Consider the following 22,180-nt stretch of genomic DNA (forward strand, 5'->3'; position numbering starts at 1 on the left):
CAGTCCACCTCTCTGAACAGTGTCTGGGAGGCTGTGGTTGCTGCTGCACGCAATGTTGATGGTGAACAGATCAAAACACTGACAGAATCCATGGATGGCCGGCTTTTGAGTGTCCTTGCAAAGAAAGGTGGCTATATTGGTCACTGATTTGTTTTTGTTTGGTTTTTGAATGTCAGAAATGTATATTTGTGGATGTTGAGGTGTTATATTGGTTTCACTGGTAAAAATAAATAATTGAAATGGGTATAAATTTGTTTTTTGTTAAGTTGCCTAATAATTATGCAAAGTAATAGTCACCTGCACACACAGATATCCCCCTAAAATAGCTAAAACTAAAACTTCCAAAAATATTCAGCTTTGATATTAATGAGTTTTTTGTGTTCATTGAGAACATGGTTGTTGTTCAATAATAAAATTAATCCTCAAAAATACAACTTGCCTAATAATTCTGCACTCCCTGTATTTAGCAGGATAAATATCTGAACCTGTCTAAAGGAACGTTCACACCGAGCGCAAATAGAGCGTCTGGAGCGAATGATTTCCATGTTAAGTCAAAGACGCGCGCCTGGAGGTCCTGATGGACGCGATTCCGCCTCATTCGCGCGTCCAGTTCAAATGGCACGAATTGAGCGTCTTGCACGAAACATTTCAGATGCTTTTCAAATGGAAAAGCAAAGTCTGTTTGCGATTGCATTTCCAATGTCTTACAAGTAATGACCAGATGTGTTTTGACTGAAAATGACGTTGATGATCTACAGACACAGTTATTGCCTCCCCAACCATTCACTTTTGAGACGTACAATACTCAAATATCATTTCAAGTTTCAGTTCATTTATAAGACCCGCCTTGCAATACATGAGCCTATTATAGGCTATTGTCTGCTATATTTGCTTCTCATTCATTAAATACAAACAATTGGCTGATGAAACATTGATTAAAATTAAGATACAATTTATACAAAACGAAATTCACTTTAAAGAAAGGCTTTCTACAAAACAAAACTTAATGAAGTGTTCAAAGTCATGTCTGACCCGCTCTTCTGACATATTGCACATCTTATGATCAGTGTCCTTTCTTACTCGTGCTGTTCACTTTTCATAATCAATAGATGAAATAAAAAATAACATTAGGCTATAATATTTGAACATCAATATGAAACAAAATGCGTTTAAAAAGGGCTGATGGATTGAGAAATCACCTTTCCCTTGAGACATTGATATATTAAAGGTCATGGTAATATAAGAATATATCCTGTAAGTTTCAGAGCTGAAAACTTCCTTGTTAGTCAAAGAAAAGCTTTTATAGACACCAGGCCCAGAAAACGACCGTGTGCTTCATCCTGACGTTATCGACTGACGAAACGCCGCCTCTACAGAGTAATAAGCACGTGTAGTTCAGTAGCCCCGCCCACTGACTCATCTAATTCAGTAGCCCCGCCCACTGACTCGTCTAATTCTGTAGCCCCGCCCACTGACTCATCTAATTCCGTAGCCCCGCCCACTGACTCATCTAATTCAGTAGCCCCGCCCACTGACTCGTCTAATTCCGTAGCCCCGCCCACTGACTCATCTAATTCAGTAGCCCCGCCCACCGACGCATGGAGCCGTTCGGATCACGCTAGCCAGCAGTAATAAACCTGCAGAAGAAGATAGCAAGATATTGCGCTGTTCCTGGTTGTGGAAGAACACAGTCGCTGCATAAGCCTCCTTCGGATCCTAATATTAGGAATGAGTGGTTGAACTTTATTTTTAATGAAGTTCCAGCTCACGTGGGGAAGACATGTTCACTTCAGTTCACTGCGGGATCGTTTATAAACTAATCTCCGGTCGATGCTGGATTTGCAGACATTTGAGATTAAAACACAATGTTCTGCCTTCTATATTGGATCAGACAGGAATGCAACACGTGAGTAAAACGTGTTTTTATATGTAATAGTTTTGCATTGTTATAGATCGTTCTGCTTATGTGTACGTGTCTAACAGAGCATACCTTTAGCACGCTGGACTCAGACATGTATGGGCCAGGGCTCCCAAAGCCCAACGTCCCGGGGCTGTGTGTTTTACAGACGAGCTACCGAAACGTAAGCCCTTCGGCAGGCGGTGAATCTCATAATATTCCTTTCTTGATCTGCGCTGTTCACTCTCTCTTGACTTGACATTGAACGTGTGTGCGCGGTTCGCGCTTGTATCGACCGATCGGGCGGGCCATGTAATACAAAAATAATAGTCTAATCAATCGCAGGTGGATGAGAAATAAATCATTGTGTTTGTTTGATAAAGACGTTTACGAGCCCTGTGGTCGAGAGAATCATTCTGGTGCCGCTTTCAAATCAATCCCTCATGAGAACTGACAGAGCTGAAGCTCATTAAATATGCAAATCTTATCCAATCCCAGTTGTGGGCGTTTACTTCCAAGTCTCCAGTGACACGCCCATCAAAACCCAGCGAAATTGGCTGAATTTGTTGCTCTTAGAAATAAACAGCTTTTCTTCTGAGGTAAATTATTCCAGGATTATTCCTCACCGCTTCTCTTCGGCACTGATAAGAAAAATAGAGGCGGTCGCGCCGCGCGATCATCGACCTTTAGGGGTTAAGCGTGCAGAGAAACCACACAGTAGAGCATTACAATAATCTAGCCAAAAGAGCCGAAACCCTAAATGACACTGACCAAGCAAATAAATATAGTAAATAATAGGAGAAAAACCACACGTTATTTACATACTTTTAGCTTCATTCTCTCTTTCTCCCGCTCACACACACACACACACACACACACACACACACACACACACACACACACAGTACGGACACACACTCACACAGAATCATGTTGTCAGCACTGCTCTGATCATTTAATCAGTAAAATAGTTTAAACTCTTGAAAGCTACATGACATTTCTCACTAGTGAGAATAAGAGCACTGTTCTTGGCGTGGGAACTGTAATATGAGTGGAATAATGGACTCCGGTTCATTGAATAATAAGAAAATAATGAGGCACACCTGAGGTGTAGCAGCATTTCAGTCCAAACACAGCTGATGGTTTTAAAACCAGTATGGTGAGATCTCGTCCTCTTTGACATGTTATCGCTCTTCCTCTTTCTCAAAGGCTCAACTCCAGAGGACATGAAACTGAACCCCATCATCATCATCATCATCATCATCATCATCATCATCATCACATGAGGAAATCCAGGACCACCTCGACACACTCATATGTTTAATTTTGCTTATATATACAGGTCCTTCTCAAAAAAGGAGAATATTGTGATAAAGTTCATTATTTTCCATAATGTAATGATAAAAATTAAACTTTCATATATTTCAGATTCATTGCACACCAACTGAAATATTTCAGGTCTTTATTCTGAATTTTTTTATTTGTATAAAAAAAATTACTATAGGCTACTCTGTATTTTATCTCTTTATATAAATACTATTTTGTACTTAAAAACTATATTTTGTTATAAACTGTATTATAACCAAAATAAGGACGCATCTGCGCTAGTTTGCACGTGAGGGAAGGGGGGGGGTGTGCTTGCTTCCACTTAGGAGGAGTTGTGCACTTTTTATTTTAATATCTCCTTTCATACTATTACTTAACTATAATTTTGAACTATAATATTGACCCAGTGTTTTGTATGTGAACGCATGTTTTACGTGATTTTTACCACAGGGGTGAAGCACAGCTTTTACAAGGGAAATATATTCGCCATGAACACCGGCTCTGCCCAATGAGAGAGGGAGCTGAGCCCAATTTAAGATTCGCCAGCTTTTTATTTCTGTTTTGCGATCTGGTCATCCGATATTCCGATTTCCGTGAATTTTAACAATAGGCCTGACGTTAGTCCATTTCATCCCACGGGACATCTCGTTTCTTTCCCAAATCTTCACTCGCGTCGCACTCATTTTCACAGGGAATTATAAACGTTACTTCCTTTCGTCTGCTTAAGTCTATTACACCCATTCACATCTTTACTGTGGTAAAGTAGAAAAACACTGAAGGACGAAATATTATTGAACACATTTGTGCTTGTTATTAGACTTGTTATTAGAGGCGCGTCAAGTGGATTTGAAAAGCGCCGTTCCCACGCAGCGGTTTTACTTTCGTTTTCTCTAGCAGGGAATAATCAGACACCTACATCAAACCTTAAATGTCTTGACCCTGAATCAAATTCGCTCTTTAGCCCTTTAACAACATCCGGACAAAACATGAAGACGAAGATATTCGAGACAGTGTCTATAATCCAGCTCGCGCAGACCGGCACGACGCATCTCTGCGGGGCAAGAGGCCATAAAACAAATATTTAATTTTCTTATATTCTTAAGATTACCATTATTTACTTATAATCATTTAACTGTTTTGCAGGCTTTGTTATTTCACTGACAGAAAATAAACACGGTGCTTATGAGATATTTTAGCGTTTATTATTTTAAAATGTAGGCTATATCTGGAATACACAGTATTTAAAACAGCATATATGCATTAGTTATACTCTCAATTTAATTTACAGAGCAAACTATAGAAAACAGTGTGTGTCGCACTCACAACAGAGGCGTCACGCCTGCTGCACATTTTTTTTCTTTTTTTTTCTAACATTTTCTAACATTCCTCTTATTTTCGAACGCGGAAGTAGGGTCCAATTCCGGTTTTTGTGCGGCACTTCCGTTCCCTCGCTTCCCTGGGCTAACGAAGGTTATCTGAACTAAATTAGGGAACTATGTCGTGGGAACATTTCCAAAAATCGCTGCATAATCTAAATGGCAGGTCAGTGCCACACGCTCAAACTCTTCACGAGTGGGAGGATGACATGAAGAAGTGGCCTCATATAACGCACGAGGACATATTTAATTATTTTGTGTTGTCGCTTGGTGCGGATGGGTCTACAATGCGCAGTTACAAAAGTACTGAGGCGTATCAGTACCTCCACAGCGGAAAACTGGTACTGCGATCCCTTTCCAATGACTAGAGCGGTGTCTCCCCCTCCCCCTGACTCGAGGTTGCCAGATTGGCTGCAGGATCAGCCGAACGTTTGTAGATCTGCAGCTGTGGGAACTAGAGCAGATCTGGCAACCCCAAACACTACTGACTCATGATTGGTGGATAGGTTGAGGGCGGAGCTTCAGGCCAAACCATTAACATGACATCATCAACATCAGTTGAGGGCTGCAACAACAACTTTATAATGACAATATCCTGCCGGACTACTGCTGGCAGTGATAGAAGTGTTTGAAATGAACATGATTTCTCAATGTCTAGAGACATATCAGGGCCATTTTATGATCAATTGAAATACATTTCTTACATATAGTTCCTTTTTTGTATTTGAATACTTGTATTTGACTATAATTAGGCCTATATATGACTGTTTCTTGACTATTATGACAATTTATTGTTATTGCTGTCTATTGATTGTTATCTTTGTTGATTTCAGAGCACATCTATACTATGTCCACTATCTAAGAATAAACGATGCCCTGTGGTCTGACTGTGCTGTCAATTACTATCAATGCCTAATCACTAATTCAAGTCTGGAACTGAATCCTTGCCTCAAGTGTCTATGGGTTTGTTTTCAGTCCTTAAATAAAGATTCAAACGGTTATGAATCAGCGTATTGATTCATGATTCGGATCGTGTGTCAAACTGCTGGAAGAGAAGCCAATGCTGAATAAAGTCGTAGTTTTTGTTATTTTTGGACCCAAATGTATTTTAGATGCTTCAAGAGATTCTAATGAACCCACTGATGTCTCATTGATCACAGGAATAAATTACACTTTACTATAGACCCACATAGAGAAGTTATTTTACATTTGAAGAATAATGCACAATATTACAGCTTTTTTGTATTTTAATAACATAAATGCAGCATTGGTGAGCAGAAGAGACTTCTTTAAAAACATTTTTAAAAATCAAACAATTCTCAAACTTTAGTTTGAGTAGTGTAAATATAATTAAATGTCTGACAACGATTTTGGATTGATATCGGTTGGCCTGTATGTTTGGTATGATATTCTTTCATAGGGCCCAAAACTGCTAGCTACGCCCCTGTGGATAGTACACGAGCCGACAGTCCAGCTAACGACTTATTACAATTATAACTGGATTAGGGTTATATAGATCATGAAAGTGGAAGCAAACATACATTAGGAGTATAGTATCTTACCTGTCAGACACATTTAGTGAGCTGATCTTGAAACAGACAGTGAGGAGATTTAGATGCTCATACGGTGTGGAAATGAACGGGTCTTTATCATCGCTGAGGTGAGACACAATACGATCGCAAATGGACAAACAAGCGAACATGACACACGAGCATATTCAAGCAAAAGCAGCATATATTAGTTCTCAGCTAATGTGTGTCGTGTGTTGTGAATAAGGATGTGCTCTGAGCCTTCTTCTCACCATCATTAGTAGACACGCCCCTTACTGCTGATTGGCTAACACTCTTCTCACCATCATTAGTAGACACGCCCCTTACTGCTGATTGGCTAACACTCTTCTCACCATCATTAGTAGACACGCCCCTTACTGCTGATTGGCTAACTCTCTCTTCTCACCATCATTAGTAGACACGCCCCTTACTGCTGATTGGCTAACTCTCTCTTCTCACCATCATTAGTAGACACGCCCCTTACCTTCTGATTGGCTAACACTCTCTTCTCACCATCATTAGTAGACACGCCCCTTACTGCTGATTGGCTAACTCTTCTCACCATCATTAGTAGACACGCCCCTTACCTTCTGATTGGCTAACACTCTCTTCTCACCATCATTAGTAGACACACCCCTTACTGCTGATTGGCTAACACTCTCTTCTCACCATTGTAAGTAGACACGCCACTTACTGCTGATTGGCTAACTCTCTTTTCTCACCATCATTAGTAGACACGCCCCTTACCTGCTGATTGGCTAACTCTCCCTTCTCACCATTGTTAGTAGACACGCCCCTTACTGCTGATTGGCTAACTCTTCTCACCATCATTAGTACACACGCCCCTTACTGCTGATTGGCTAACTCTCTCTTCTCACCATCATTAGTAGACACGCCACTTACTGCTGATTGGCTAACTCTCTCTTCTCACCATCATTAGTAGACACGCCACTTACTGCTGATTGGCTAACTCTCTTTTCTCACCATCATTAGTAGACACGCCCCTTACCTGCAGATTGGCTAACTCTCCCTTCTCACCATTGTTAGTAGACACGCCCCTTACTGCTGATTGGCTAACTCTTCTCACCATCATTAGTAGACACGCCCCTTACTGCTGATTGGCTAACTCTCTCTTCTCACCATTGTTAGTAGACACGCCCCTTACTGCTGATTGGCTAACTCTCTCTTCTCACCATCATTAGTAGACACGCCCCTTACTGCTGATTGGCTAACTCTCTCTTCTCACCATTGTTAGTAGACACGCCCCTTACTGCTGATTGGCTAACTCTTCTCACCATCATTAGTACACACGCCCCTTACTGCTGATTGGCTAACTCTCTCTTCTCACCATCATTAGTAGACACGCCCCTTACTGCTGATTGGCTAACTCTCTCTTCTCACCATCATTAGTACACACGCCCCTTATCTGCTGATTGGCTATATCTCTCTTCTCACCATCATTAGTGGACACGCCCCTTATAGATATCATATTTCCTTCATAATAAGCTGTTGTCCACACTCCAGTCCAGTAGGTGGCGTTAATGCACCTTTTAAGCCGCCAGTAAAATCTAAAGCATTTCTAAAGCCTAAGAGTGGGTGGGGCTAACATGTGAAGTGTGTGGGGCTAAGAGGTCGAGTGGGTGGGGCTAACGTAGCGCTAACAGATGGTGTGGGTGAGGCTAAGAGGTGGTGTGGCTGGAGCTAACAAATGGAGTGGGTGGAGTTTATATGCAAAGTGGGTGGGGGTAACATGTGGAATGGGTGGAGCTATCATGTGGAGTGGGTGGAGTGAACAGACAGCAGACAAACAGCCAGTAGTGACAGCAACGGCAATCCACCTGTCACTCAAGTGGCCACGCCCATAATTATGTATGACTTCATGAAGTTATCCTAGGTGTGTATGACATTATTCTTTCAGATGAATACAATCGGAGTTATATTAAAAATGGCTAATCCAATCTTTAAAATGGCAGCGACTGTTGGGTCATTTTTGAAGTCAATAAAAGTGCATCTATCCATCATATAACTGCTCCATGGAAGGTGATTCGCGGGAAGCTAGATAATTTACATAATAAAGTTTAAAATATAGATATTTTTCTTACATAAACGCATAAATTCGGCCTTCAAAAGGCCTTTATTAACTCCCCGGAGCCGTGCGGAGCAGTTTTATGATGGATGGATGCACAGTCACTCCCATTATAAAGCTTGGAAGAGCCAGGACATTTTTAATGTAACTCATTATTTTTTCAGAGAAGAATGTCATACACCTATGATGATCTGAGGGGGAGTAAATAATGGGATCATTTTAATTTTTGGGCGAACTATCCCTTTAATATAATTTAAAATGCACCCCCTCACAGTTCTCATGAAGGGGAAAATTAACCCAAAAGCACAATGTGTCCCAGGCGGTAAATATGTGGTTTTCTGCTGTAAAGTTGGGCGTTTTTACATGAGGCTCAATGATATTCTGCTCCTTCTGGAGCTTGTCATAGTGGCCTGTCGATGAAGTGCAGGGTAAATGACTTCCGTATTGTCTTCAACAGAAACTGAAGGAGGTTGCGTTTGGGCTGCACGAGGTAGGCTAGAAAACACGACGGAACTAAAGTAAGTTTCTAAATAACAGCGATAATATTATTTTAACTCATCAGAACATTTCGTGCTAAGCAGTGACAGGGGATCATAAGAGAGATGATGAGTTTGAGGGAGGCAAGACGACGATGAATAATCTACACATTAAGCCTGTGGTAAACAAAACCCCAGATAATACTTTGACGGTTTGTTCTACAACACGGCACACACTCGCATGCATTAACAGTTATACTTATTAAACATGTATGGGAATCGTTTTTAACAATTAACATATTAACGTATTAATATCTAAATAGTACATAATTCTTATTAACTACTACAAAATTCGCGGTTTGGCTATGGGTGCGTCTGATACACGTTTTAATACGCTACTTCACTGGCATATAAAGTTGGCTTGACCTTCGATATGGGCAGATTTAGGAACCGTCTCTAAAGTTACACGACATTTAGACGTTTAACTTCACTAGGTTAGTCGTTCTTGTTAAACAGTGACTTTTCTGTCTCTGATTTTCTTGCTCGTTTTTACTGAGTCACATAAGAAATGGCCTACAGGTCTTCTTTATCACTTTAAAAGATATAATAGACATTAAAACAATAGTATTTTGAGGTATTTTACACACTTTTTTGTATTTTATCATGTCCTCGGTGCAAAGTAATCAACTACATACCATAAAGTGACAAAAATCTCAAATATTTTTAGATGATGTTTTAGTCTAGGCTAATCTGCCTCTAATCGTTCATATAAATCAAGTGAAACTATAGGTTTTTATTAATTTTGTTAACTTGCCGTGTCCCTGAAGACATCTTCTATCTGGTTAGTATGTATTTCCTGACTTCCAAAAAAGACCACAATTCCACGGAGACCATTTTCAGGAAATGACATCATTTATTTTTCCCGCTGGAATTCAATGGTACCTTTTTTATGTTGTATTATTTACCATTAACCAATGGGTTAAAAAGTACCTGTACCTAATAATCAATTTCAAGAATAAAAAATACTATGATGTAGGGATGAACCAATATGATTTTTTGGGGCTGATATCGATTTTAACAAATTATTATTGGCCGATACTTGTCACTTGCATACAATACTATACAGTACTAGCTAGTTATTACTAATTTTATCAAATTATTTTCACTAAACATGGGTTTGATCCATTTAACGTTCATCTGACCAACATTATAAGAGAAGCAAGATAAAAAAAAAAAAAACTTGCTATACAGTATTTCTTTTATTAACAACATGAACTCATATTTGACAAAAATTAGAACATATTTATTTATTAAACTTAACAGATGCCAAAATGGTCTGCTTTTCCCCTTAAAGTGCAGTCTGTTTTCTTTTATTGTCCAAGACGTTTGAGCCAATGATAATAATAAATTGAGCATAAACATTACTTCTTAACAATAGAATATTATGATAAAATTACTTAATAATTCATGAACAGTTCATTAAGTCCTTGTGTATTGTGGACTAGAACATTAAATAATTTCAAATCAACATATATCTGTTTAACATAAAGATTAAGACATGACTTGACGCATTTCAAAACTCATGAACAGTTTGTTTGCTGTTATAAAGTATTAAGGTTACTGCTTTAGAAACAGGGCAAGTGCTTCTTTATAAAAATAAGCTTTTCTGCTTTAATTGACACACCAGCATTGAAGAGGTTTTGGGATTTCTGCGAGGTAGGCATCCATTTGTGACGTGGTAGGGTTAATCCTAAATCCATGCGATACATTTTCCTCCAGAACTTTGTCAAACATGTCAAATAGGTGCATATTGATTGTCCTTGCGTGAATTTTTGGGTTTTGGGTTGTCCTCTGGGTGGCACACCGTGTCTTTTCCACCACTTTCGTTGCTCAAACCCAACTGTGCTTGCAGCATCATACTTGCTGCCTGCTTTTTCTGTGTATCGAAGTAGTAATCTTTTTATCTTTGGTCTAACGCTGTTGCGATGCAATAAAGAGGTTCTGAGTCATTTTAAATGACTCTGTACGAAAATTGGAGAGTCCTTTAACCAATAAGACCACAAGAGGCGTGATCAACGAGCATAGTTCAAATGACTGACGAAATTGGAGAGTCCTTTAACCAATAAGACCACAAGACACGTGATCAACGGGCATAGTTCAAATGACTGTACGAAATTGGAGAGTCCTTTAACCAATCAGACCTCAAGAGGCGTGATCAACGAGCATAGTTCAAATGACTGTACGAAATTGGAGAGTCCTTTAACCAATCAGACCACAAGAGACGTGATCAACGGGCATAGTTCAAATGACTGTACGAAATTGGAGAGTCCTTTAACCAATCAGACCTCAAGAGGCGTGATCAACGAGCATAGTTCAAATGACTGTACGAAATTGGAGAGTCCTTTAACCAATAAGACCACAAGACACGTGATCAACGGGCATAGTTCAAATGACTGTACGAAATTGGAGAGTCCTTTAACCAATAAGACCACAAGAGACGTGATCAACGGTTATAGTTCAAATGACTGTACGAAATTGGAGAGTCCTTTAACCAATCAGACCTCAAGAGGCATGATCAACGAGCATAGTTCAAATGACTGTACGAAATTGGAGAGTCCTTTAACCAATCAGACCTCAAGAGGCGTGATCAACGAGCATAGTTCAAATGACTGACGAAATTGGAGAGTCCTTTAACCAATAAGACCACAAGAGACGTGATCAACGGGCATAGTTCAAATGACTGTACGAAATTGGAGAGTCCTTTAACCAATAAGACCACAAGAGACGTGATCAACGGGCATAGTTCAAATGACTGTACGAAATTGGAGAGTCCTTTAACCAATCAGACCACAAGAGGCGTGATCAACGAGCATAGTTCAAATGACTGTACGAAATTGGAGAGTCCTTTAACCAATCAGACCACAAGAGGCGTGATTAACGAGCATAGTTCAAATGACTGTACGAAATTGGAGAGTCCTTTAACCAATCAGGCCACAAGAGGCGTGATCAACGAGCATAGTTCAAATGACTGTACGAAATTGGAGAGTCCTTTAACCAATCAGGCCACAAGAGGCGTGATCAACAAGCATAGTTCAAATGACTGTACGAAATTGGAGAGTCCTTTAACCAATAAGACCACAAGAGGCGTGATCAACAAGCATAGTTCAAATGACTGTACGAAATTGGAGAGTCCTTCAACTAAGGCTGTCAAAATTGCTCAAAAATGACGTTTGAATATTCCCTCTAAAAAAAAAAAAAACACGAATATTTGGACATCTGGTTCCACATTTTGTTAATTACGTCAATAACAGGACAAATTAAAACTACTTGTATAGGTAGTCTATTTAAGTTTAAACATATTTGACAACATATTACTTACACAAAAACAAGTAAATCAACTAATAACCAAGACCTCAGACCGCAGACCTCACTCTCTCTCGCCCTCACCTTCTCTGCGCATAACGGTTTAAATGAACAAACTTTTGAGTGCTGATAAAGAGTTTCGTGCAACAATTTAAGGTCGCGACTCTTGTCCCAACTATAGCAGGCTTCAATCAGTGATTGAAACAAATATTATTAATATTAATTTAAGTTTTACAGCATTTTGAGCGCTCCGAGCGAGCTCTGCTCTGCTAAACATAGAACTTTTCCTTGACATGAAATGGTAAATAATCAAACAGGTGGAAGCAGTGCATTTATCCTTTATTCATGCAATATCTATTCAGTCAGTACAGCAGCCTAAACTTTAGTAATGTTTCTGTTTAACGTTAAATAAAATAAGGCATGGTATGCTAACTGTATCTTGCATAGTTTGCATATAGCTTTATCTCGCGGCTCAACAATTTTACCTCCTACCGACCAAAGTCCAAAATACTTCCAGACATGGCTTTTTAGATTTTGGAGGGTTAAAAAATCGCTTTCTCTGCCGCGGCCGAGTTGGGCTCTACACTTTCTGTCATCTTCACTGCAAGACGCGTCAACTTTCAGCATTGAAGCTGTGCCTGACCTGCTGGACCCTCAGGCGCGCCCACTCGCAAAGCAGACAGCCAGGCCTCTACTAACGCGGGCGTTTTTTTTCCCAATTTTTTTTTTATTTGAATGATAATTTTCGCCTTCCAAATTCGTTTATTATAAACTATTCAAATATATATTTGAATTTAGAATATTCGTTGACAGCCCTACCATCAACCAATCAGACCACAAGAGGCGTGATCAACGAGCATAGTTCAAATGACTGTACAAAATTGTATAGTCCTTCAACCAATCAGACCAACGATCCATCGTTTCTCTATCCGTCATCGTGTTAACCCTGCCAATGGCGCCAGGTGGATAAGCCGGTTTATGATTGGTCCCCTCAAATTTGTAGGATAAAAGTATGTGCAGGTTTCCAGCTCGAGCTGAAGGGAAATCAAATCGCTGCCGATCGGGCTGGGTTTACCCAGTCTAATACAGTAGTGGAAAACAGCAACATTTACACATGATTTGACAGCTTATTTGAGTAAATACAAAACATGTAAAAGGTGTGGATCATAGCAGACATCTAGATAAACACTTAACAGTTGGTTTTATGACTGTAAGCCATTCCCTTCAAATGTGATTAAAGTTAGAAACATGTATACCAATGTCATAACTTTGGAGATTTCATTAGACTCTGTTTGACAGGAAGGTGTTGGCCAACTTCCTTCTGGTCCTGAAATCCTTCCAAACACAGCAACATCAAGTAAAATGCTTTTCTTATTGAGTATTTTTGTCTTGTTTGCAGTCTAATTACCTACAAATTCATAAATCAAGATGCATTTACTATAAAATAAAATTACATATTTTTTCTTGTTTTCTGGAAATCAAATCAAAATGAAGTGAGGTTTGGCAAAATACTGATTAAAATCTTGTTTCTGTCCCAAACAGGAATAAGATTATTTAGAAATAGAAATAGAGACAGTCCCTAAATTTGCGAATATCCAACGTCAAACCCGTCAAAAAATGCCAGTCAAAAAAAACGTCAAAGTTTAGTCGAGTTATGTTTACCAATGGCTTTACACATAAATCTTGAGGGAGCCAGTGCTGAACGTGGCTGGGAAACTGAGGGAATAGGCTACTTTGATTTCTTTTAGAGTATATGCGCTCTTAATTTTAGTTGTTGTCATAAAATGACTGGTTTCTTGACATGTTATAATTGTGTATTCTTGAAAAAGATTGAATTAGTCATTATTATTATCATTGTGTAATGTAGAAGAATGCAAATCTGCAAGAAACTTCTCTCCGGTTTGAATATTATATTATGCCATAAAACATGTCGAGAATATTCACGTAAATTTGTGTAAATATTCATGTTGAAGACACTTAGATAAATATGTTCATAAATATGCCTATTAATGTCTCTACACATTTACCTCTCCCAGTACTTGTTGCAGTGTCGTGATGTGAAATGTGTATAGTGTGGGGCACTTCTTGCACGCAGCAGGCTTTCAAGAAAAAGTTTTTCACACTTATTATTTTTTTTAGTTTTGTGTGTGACACTTTTTCTGAGAAATCACTGACAGAAGAGTTTGGATGAGAAGCCTCTGAGAGACGAGACCTGATCTGATCTGATCGCAGCTTCATCTTTTAAATAACATTTGAGTGCTCAGATCCATGTGTCTAGAGTGAAATACTGAAGGTCTTTTTCTCTCTGTCCTGCAGAAATGAATCAGCGAAAGAAAACGGCGTATGTTAAAGAACTGCTCGTGAAGTCACTCAAGGATCTAAGACCAGATGATCTGAAGGAGTTTCAGTGGCAGTTGAAGAATAATGAACACATTCCACCTGAAATGGAGAAGGCAGATGTCTTTGATACAGTGGACACGATGGTGGCGTGTATTGGACCAGAAGAAGCTGTGAAGATCACGGTGGACTTCCTGAGGAAGATAAACCGGGATGATCTGGCTGAAGAGTTAAAGAAAAAACACAAGGAAGGTAATGTTCAGAAATTAAGTTGAAATGTTTTCTTTCATTGTCTGGAGTGACTGTTTAGTACAGTGATGGATTCAATGTGAAGAATGGAGTAATTGTGAATTGTGAAACAAACAATACTCTTTGCTCAGCTGATGTGTGTGTGTGATCTGATCAGTTTAAAGGCTTCTTCCACTGTTGGAGCTGATTCAAAACCGAAATAATGATCACTGTCTCTCCAGAACAATACATTTATACCCAATAATCACACTCAAATCATGGACCGAATCTTATGTAGGTACAAGAGAAAATACCTGCAAGCATCCGTTAGAACAAGTGTTCATTAAATGGTTAATTAGCCGTTAAAAACATAAAGCTATTTGCTGTGTAAAACAATGGCTTATAACTTTTAATCAATAGGTGGTATTGTCACCAAATTTGTAACCAGAACTCTTAAATCGGGTTAAAAGTCTTGGCTCTAGCTGGGCCACTCAAGGACATTCACAGAGTTGTTCTGTAGCCACTCCTTTGTTATCTTGGCTGTGTGCTTAGGATCGTTGTCCTGTTGGAAGATGAACCTTTCACCCCAGTCTGAGGTCCAGAGCGTGATCCTGACTAGTCTCCCAGTTCCTGCCGCTGAAAAACATCCCCACATCATGATGCTGCCACCACCACGCTTTATTGTTAGGATTGGCCTAAGGATGAGTGATGCCTGGTTTCCTCCTGACATGACACTTGCCATTCAGACCAAAGAGTTCAATCTTTGTTTCATCAGGCCGGAGAATTTATTTCTGATGGTCTGAGAGTCCTTCAGGTGCCTTTTGGCAAACTCCAGGCAACCTGTCATGTGCCTTTACCTGAGGAGTGGCTTCCGTCTGGCCACTCTTCCAAACAAGATTGGTGGAGAACTGCAGAGATGGTAGTTCTTCTGGACTTTTCTCCTCTCTCCACAGAACACACTGGAGCTCTGTCAGAGTGGCCATCAGGTTCTTGGTTACCTCCCTGTCTAAGGCCCTTCTTCCCCAATTGCTCAGTTTGACTGGGCTGCAGCTCTAGAAAGAGTCCTGGTGGTTCCAAACTTCTTCCATGTACGGATAAAGGAGGCCACCGTGCTCATTGGGACCTTCAAATCTGCAGAAATGTTTCTGTATCCTTCCCCAGATCTGTGCCTCCATACAGTCCTGTCTCTGAGGTCTACAGACCATTGAACTGTGAATAATTGTGATATATATACAGCTCTGGAAGAAATGAAGAGACCACTTAACATTGAGAAATCCATGTTAAGTTGTCTCTCAATTTTTTTACAGAGCTGTATTATATATATATATATATATTTAAAACACACTTCTTCCACGTTTTCATTATGGGGTATTGTTTGGATAATTGAGGAAAATAATTAAGGCAATCCATTTTGGAATTAGTCTGTAATTAGACTTAAGCTATTGCATAGCTGAATGTGTTGTGGTAGTTTGGCTGTTGAAATGAACACACGTTAACACTGCACAAATTCACAAAGCAAAAAAGACTGAATATGATTGTGTGAAAGAGCTGATAAAATGATCTAAACTTCTCATCACTATCATGTACAACAGATTAAAAAATAGTTTGCTTACTCTTTACTGTCTTTTGCTCTTTATCAAAGGCTCTATTGTGGACAGCAAAGCTGATCTTCATGATTACACAGCAGAGGTGGGAACAAGTGACACATGTTCAAGTCACAAGTAAGTCTCAGTGCACACAAACCAAGCAAGTCCAGTCAGAGTACCAAACAGAAACAAGTGGAGTTTATATTGGCCTCAAACTTAGTTATTTTTCCCTCAGAAATGATGGACTTTCTTAATCTTACTATATTAACATTTTGAAGATAAAATAGTTAAAGGTAAATTCACAAGTGTGAGAGGGATAATAAACTTGATAATTTTAAAAACTTTGAAATACTTTTAATTATGAAATTAAAACCACTCGTAGATGGCGGCAAATGTAACATGTAACTCTTCGGCTGCACACTAAGAAATAAGATTACAAAACTGTACACTTTAATATGCAAGTAGCCATCACTGGGGTGGTACCCTTAAATTGTACCCCCAAGGACCAATGTTGGTTATTCATTTTTTTTTTTATCCTGTTAATACTTTCCCCTTAAAACATACTACCACATGTGTAGTGACAACAGTGCTGGGTATTCCAGAAAGAAAGGTTACCTAAGAAACTTAAGAGCTGGACGCAAGCAGGCCGCCCCATAATGATTCTTTAGGAATCATTCTCCCGAGGAAGGATCACCATTGGAAACACCATATCTGGTCCCTGGACCGGACACGGAGGTTCTAGGTTACATACCCCAAGAGGTAGTTAACACCATAATTACTGCATGAGCACCGTCTATGAGACCAGCTTATGCCTTGATGTGGAACCTGTTTGTGGAGTGGTGTTCTTCTCTTCGAGAAGACCCCCGAAGATGTTTGATCATGTCAGTGCTTTCATTACTGCAGCAGGGGTTGGAGCAAAGGCTGTCTCCCTCCACCCTCAAAGTTTATACTGCTGCAATATCCGCTTATCACAACCCCGTAGAAGGTAAGTCGGTTGGGAAGCACCACCTGGTCAGGTTCCTTAGAGGGCGTGACGGTTAAATCCTCCTTGACTTTCCTCCATACCCTCTTGGGATCTTGCTCTGATGCTCGGAGCACTTCAGAATGCCCCATTTGAGCCTCTGCAGTCAGAAAAGCTAAAGATTCTCTTTATGAAGACTTTGCTGCTGGCTGCATCAAGAGGAATGGGGACCTGCAGGCATTTTCGGGTGCCATGCCTAGAGTTTGGGCCGGGTGACACCTATGTGGTAATGAGATCCCGGCCTGACTATGCAGTTGATATTCCTGCCACTCCATTGAGGGACCAGGTAGTGAACCTGCAAGCACTGCCTCCAGAGGAGGACTCACCCCTGGCCTTGCTCTGTACCATCCCCGCTCTGCGACTGTATGTGGAGAGAACTCAAAGTTTCAGGACCTCAGATCAGCTCTTTGTCTGTCATGGAGGTCAGCAGAAGGGAAAGGCTGTCTCCAAGCAGAGGATGGCCCAATAGACAGTGGAAGCCATCACCTTGGTTTACCAAGCACAAGGTGTGCCTTGTCCGCTCGGTGCGAGCACACTTAAAGGGTGAGTTCACCCAAAAATGAAATTGATGTCATTAATGACTCACCCTAATGTCATTCCACACCCGTAAGACCTCCGTTCATCTTCAGAACACAGTTTAAGATATTCTATGTTTAGTTATGAAGCGGGAAGTGGGATTGAAACAGTTTTATATTTAGTTATTAAGCGGGATTCAAACGGTTATGAATCAGTGAATCGATCAATGATTCGGATCGCCAGTATCACGTGATTTCAGCAGTTTGGCATGCGATCCGAATCATTGATCGATTCACTGATTCACAACAGTTTGAATCTTTATTTGAGGTTTGAACACAAACAAGGAAGAGAAGACAATGCTGAATAAAGTCTTAGTTTTTGTTATTTTTGGACCAAAATGTATTTTCGATGCTTCAAGAGATTCTAATTAACCAACTGATGTCACATAGGACATGGACAGTATAGTGTGTATACACTTGGATACGCTTTCGGACTAAATATAAAATATCTTAAACTGTGTGTGAAGATGAACGGAGGTCTTACAGGTGTGGAACGGCATTAGGGTGAGTCTTTAATAACACCAATTTCCCAACTAGAAGGGTTGCATCCTCTTGGGCGCTGGCACAGGGCACCTCGCTGTCAGATATCTGTAGAGCTGCAAGCTGGGCGAAACCTAACACATTCGCCAGATTATATAGCCTCCTCAAATATGTAGAATCACTGGGAGGCCCAGGTTCTTTTCGGCTTGCTGCGTCCTGAACTATCAAGTCCTCCATCACCCTCGATGCTTGACGTGGCGGAGCATCTGGCATCAGGCCTATTCCCACTGAGTCCTTGAGTACCAGTGTTAGGCTGAGTATATATCAGTTACCCTGAGGGGGGATCCCATACATTTTTCCATGGCAGCTCCTAAACAGAAACCTGTGTCGTTTCCTTAAGAAAGCCCCTTTCAGGAGGGCTGGTTCCCCTCTTTTGCATTGTGGACATACGGATCAGCAGTTATACTTCACATAACTCCTTTGGGATGCAATGTGAGTTCTGCCTTGTTCGTTCCTGGAACACTGTTGGATGCCACCAAATGTTGATAGCACCATCTACGAGACAAGCTTATGCCTTGGAGTGGAACCTGTTTGTTGACAATCTGCCTGTGTGTGTTGAAAGTTTTTCAGAAATTATTTCAGTTTCAGTTTTTCAACGTCTCAGTTATGTATGTAACCCTCATTCCCTGAATGTCAAACGTGACTTGACTGAAAGGGAAGAAAGATTATTGTTTTACGTTTGATTTTAATGATGCGTTAATAAATGTTGAAATTAATGTGAACTGAGATTTAATAAACTCTTTATAAGTATTTATCATTGTTAGTTGCCAGCCAGCTGGTGAGAGTTGTTTTTTTTAGTTTATCATTTATTTAATTTGGTACTCTCTTTATTTATAACCATCTCACTTGTTCATTCCGTCTTCTTCTGGTTCTCCACAGGTCCAAACCTTCTGGGCTCAATGTTCCCCCGCTGCTGAACTGTCAGTCTTGTGTCCATATCGCTGATTCTGATCAGTGGGTTCCGATTGAGCCGTCGGCCTGTACAGATAGAGGGTCAAAGTTCAGCGTCAGCACTGGCCCAGGTCGTTTCGAGTGTGTCAGGACCAGAATACGATGGGTCTGTGACTGTAATGTCACCCTTCAGTACCGTACCGTAGATGGATACTTCCTTAACACAGAGCTGAAGAGGCTGCAAAGCCACCGGATCGCTCCAGTGATGGACGTGACGGTGATCTCAGGGAAACTGGAGGAAGTTCATCTGCCCCATTACGCCTGTTTAGGAGAGTCTGACCCCTCTCTCAAAGATGCTGTGAAACTCCTGACCGTACAAGAAGAGGGAATAACCACAGAACCTGTGCAGTTGACCCGATTCCATGCCAAGATTGTCCAACCATCCTTCTCTCTGAAAACATTGATTATAAGTTGGATAAAGCAATGGTACGAACACTGCGATCTTCTTATCTACATGCCTTATAAAGATCCTCTCATTCTACATGTCTACATTTTTCCATTTGATGACAGTGAAAAAGAAAAAGTTGAGAAGGATGAAAAATCAAGTCACCAAATCAAGTATCCTAGACCTGACCGGCCATTTCAGATGAAAAAGCCACACTTTCTTGCTGTTCCTGGTGCCACTATCCATCCCAAAGAAGGGATGACATTCAGAAGAGAAACTCCCCCAAACTTCTTCAAGATCAAGACACGTCTGGAGAATGATCTTCAGATGACGCTTATCAGAGCAGAGGATAAGAAGACTGTTTGGACTCCAACAATTGAGAAAAATGAACTTGAGTAGATGAACAGATTCATCGAAAGAGAAACGAGTCACGTCTTAGTAATGAGGCAGATAAACCACAATTTTTTATAACAATTGGCCAGATCTCATTCAGAGGGTTAAAGCTGTCTGGATAATTGCAGATAAACTGCATAATCAAACAATTATTAATGAGGAACATATTCAGAAATCACACAGTTTTTTTTACCAGTCAGGAGAGCATGAGAAAGATCTGTGACATTATACGCAAACACAGTGATGCCATGAAAGCGAAATTCATCTCCGTTCTTCAGAAAGAGGAGCTGTACCTTTTACAACATCTTCACGATACTACCGCAAGCTCAAGTTCGTAATCTAGGGGTGGAGATGTTACGTCCCAGGATGTATTTGACTTTTCTCCGGTTCATTGTGGGAGTTTCTTGGAGTCAAAAGCAGAACAGAGAACGTTGGAGAGTGTGGAGAATTAGAGGAAGAGTCCCTCCTGCTGACTCCTTGTGAAAATGTTGTTGTAACCTTAATAAGAGTTTAACCTTACCTCTCCTTGTAAGGGTTTCTACTAGCGCAATAGCTAATAATTATTTTGACGAATGATCATTTTACACACCTGTGTTAGGCAGTGTTGCCATTCTAGCCATTAGCATGTGCTCTTGTGAGTCTTCTGTGTGAAAAATGACAGGGGTTTAGGGATGAATGTAAGCCATGCGCTGACTGGTGTTTGACTAAATTGTTTGCCTTTTTTCTTATACTATAATAGCTTTTATTGATTATTAAAACTTTTAACAAAAAGAGACTGGGTTGTGTTTTGTCATATTTCATTTCATTACTGTGAAGATAATCAGAGTACATATGCGCACATTGCCTGAACCAAATATTAATGTTTAATATTTTTTACATGTACACAAAAATAGGATGGTGTCGCTATCAAGAACACTGCTCTTCTTTTTGAAAAATCAGCCCATCCTCTGGAGTTCATTCTCCTGAGTCTAACCTGGTAAGGTATTGAGAAACGGCTACTATTTTACACAATACAGCTACAAAAATGCAAATTAGACGTATATAGTCATATAATGTAGAAGTACATGTGAACAACTGCAGCGCTATAGCTACTGAGTGTGACTCACAATTGTGTAAATTTAAAACATTCTGCATTTAGAAAAAACCCACGCAAGCGAACACCTCGCGCTGTTAAAGCCGCTGGTCAGTTTTCCTAATGCTTTCTTGAACCTTCAATGTTGTTGTGCTGTAGCTTGGGTGGAAATTATTGTTTACTAAAAGCTTTTTGAGCAAACAGTTGTTTTGTAGTCAAGACCACCTAATCTGAGACAAAAACCAATGTGTGTTGAGACCAAGACAAGACCCAGAGATTGAGGGGTTGAGACCAAGACCAATGTATGCTGAGACCAAGACAAGACCAATGTGTGCTGAGACCAAGACAAGACCAATGTGTGCTGAGACCAAGACAAGACCAATGGGTGCTGAGACCAAGACAAGACCAATGTGTGCTGAGACCAAGACAAGACCAATGGGTGCTGAGACCAAGACAAGACCAATGGGTGCTGAGACCAAGACAAGACCAATGTGTGCTGAGACCAAGACAAGACCAATGTGTGCCGAGACCAAGACAAGACCAATGGGTGCTGAGACCAAGACAAGACCAATGTGTGCTGAGACCAAGACAAGACCAATGTGTGCCGAGACCAAGACAAGACCAGTGTGTGCCGAGACCAAGACAAGACCAATGTGTGCCGAGACCAAGACAAGACCAGTGTGTGCCGAGACCAAGACAAGACCAATGTGTGCCGAGACCAAGACAAGACCAAGAGTTTCAGGGTTTGTGACCAAGACCCATGTATGCTGAGACCAAGACTTTGAAGGGGTGAGACCAAGACAAGACCAAGAGTTTGATGGGTTGAGACCAAGACAAGACCAATGTGTGCTGAGACCAAGACAAGACCAAGAGTTTGATGGGTTGAGACCAAGACAAGACCAATGTGTGCTTAGATCAAGACAAGACCAAGAGTTTGATGGGATGAGACCAAGACAAGACCAATGTGTGCTGAGACCAAGACAAGACCAAGAGTTTCAGGGTTTGTGACCAAGACCCA

At 40.4% G+C, this 22,180-nt stretch overlaps 2 protein-coding genes across 9 annotated transcripts in view; both read left to right on the plus strand.

The window, feature by feature from the left end:
* LOC137072626 (NACHT, LRR and PYD domains-containing protein 1 homolog) overlaps window positions 1-3,142 on the plus strand; it is a 30,725-nt gene extending 27,583 nt beyond the window's left edge. For 6 of the 7 annotated variants that reach the window (XM_067440499.1, XM_067440498.1, XM_067440501.1 and 3 more), the window contains exon 7: window positions 3,107-3,142. The gene's annotated coding sequence lies outside the window, so the exon portion shown is untranslated. The remainder of the gene's footprint in view (window positions 1-3,106) is intronic. The other variant, XM_067440502.1, reaches the window with a different exon arrangement.
* A 5,474-nt stretch (window positions 3,143-8,616) lies between these two features.
* Window positions 8,617-20,861, plus strand: LOC137072629 (NACHT, LRR and PYD domains-containing protein 1 homolog). Of its 2 annotated transcripts, none has more exons than XM_067440508.1 (4): window positions 8,617-8,725; window positions 14,391-14,663; window positions 16,282-16,360; window positions 19,241-20,861. In XM_067440508.1, exons 1-4 carry the CDS (start codon window positions 8,668-8,670, stop codon window positions 20,094-20,096), a joined length of 1,266 nt encoding a protein of 421 aa, XP_067296609.1. In that variant the 5' UTR covers window positions 8,617-8,667; the 3' UTR covers window positions 20,097-20,861. The 2 variants fall into 2 exon arrangements, with proteins under 2 accessions (XP_067296609.1, XP_067296610.1); XM_067440509.1 differs by having other exon boundaries at window positions 8,623-8,753.
* The last annotated feature ends 1,319 nt before the right edge of the window (window positions 20,862-22,180 follow it).

Source organism: Pseudorasbora parva, chromosome 4 (genome assembly GCF_024679245.1).
Source record: "Pseudorasbora parva isolate DD20220531a chromosome 4, ASM2467924v1, whole genome shotgun sequence".
Lineage (NCBI taxonomy): Eukaryota > Metazoa > Chordata > Actinopteri > Cypriniformes > Gobionidae > Pseudorasbora > Pseudorasbora parva.

Excerpts from the sequence above, each read along its gene's own strand:
- LOC137072629 (XM_067440508.1), top strand. The coding sequence starts at position 8,668 with ATGACTTCCGTATTGTCTTCAACAGAAACTGAAGGAGGTTGCGTTTGG. Across the intron at positions 14,664-16,281 it reads AAAGAAAAAACACAAGGAAG|GCTCTATTGTGGACAGCAAA; the intron begins GTAATGTTCAGA and ends TCTTTATCAAAG. Across the intron at positions 16,361-19,240 it reads GACACATGTTCAAGTCACAA|GTCCAAACCTTCTGGGCTCA; the intron begins GTAAGTCTCAGT and ends GGTTCTCCACAG.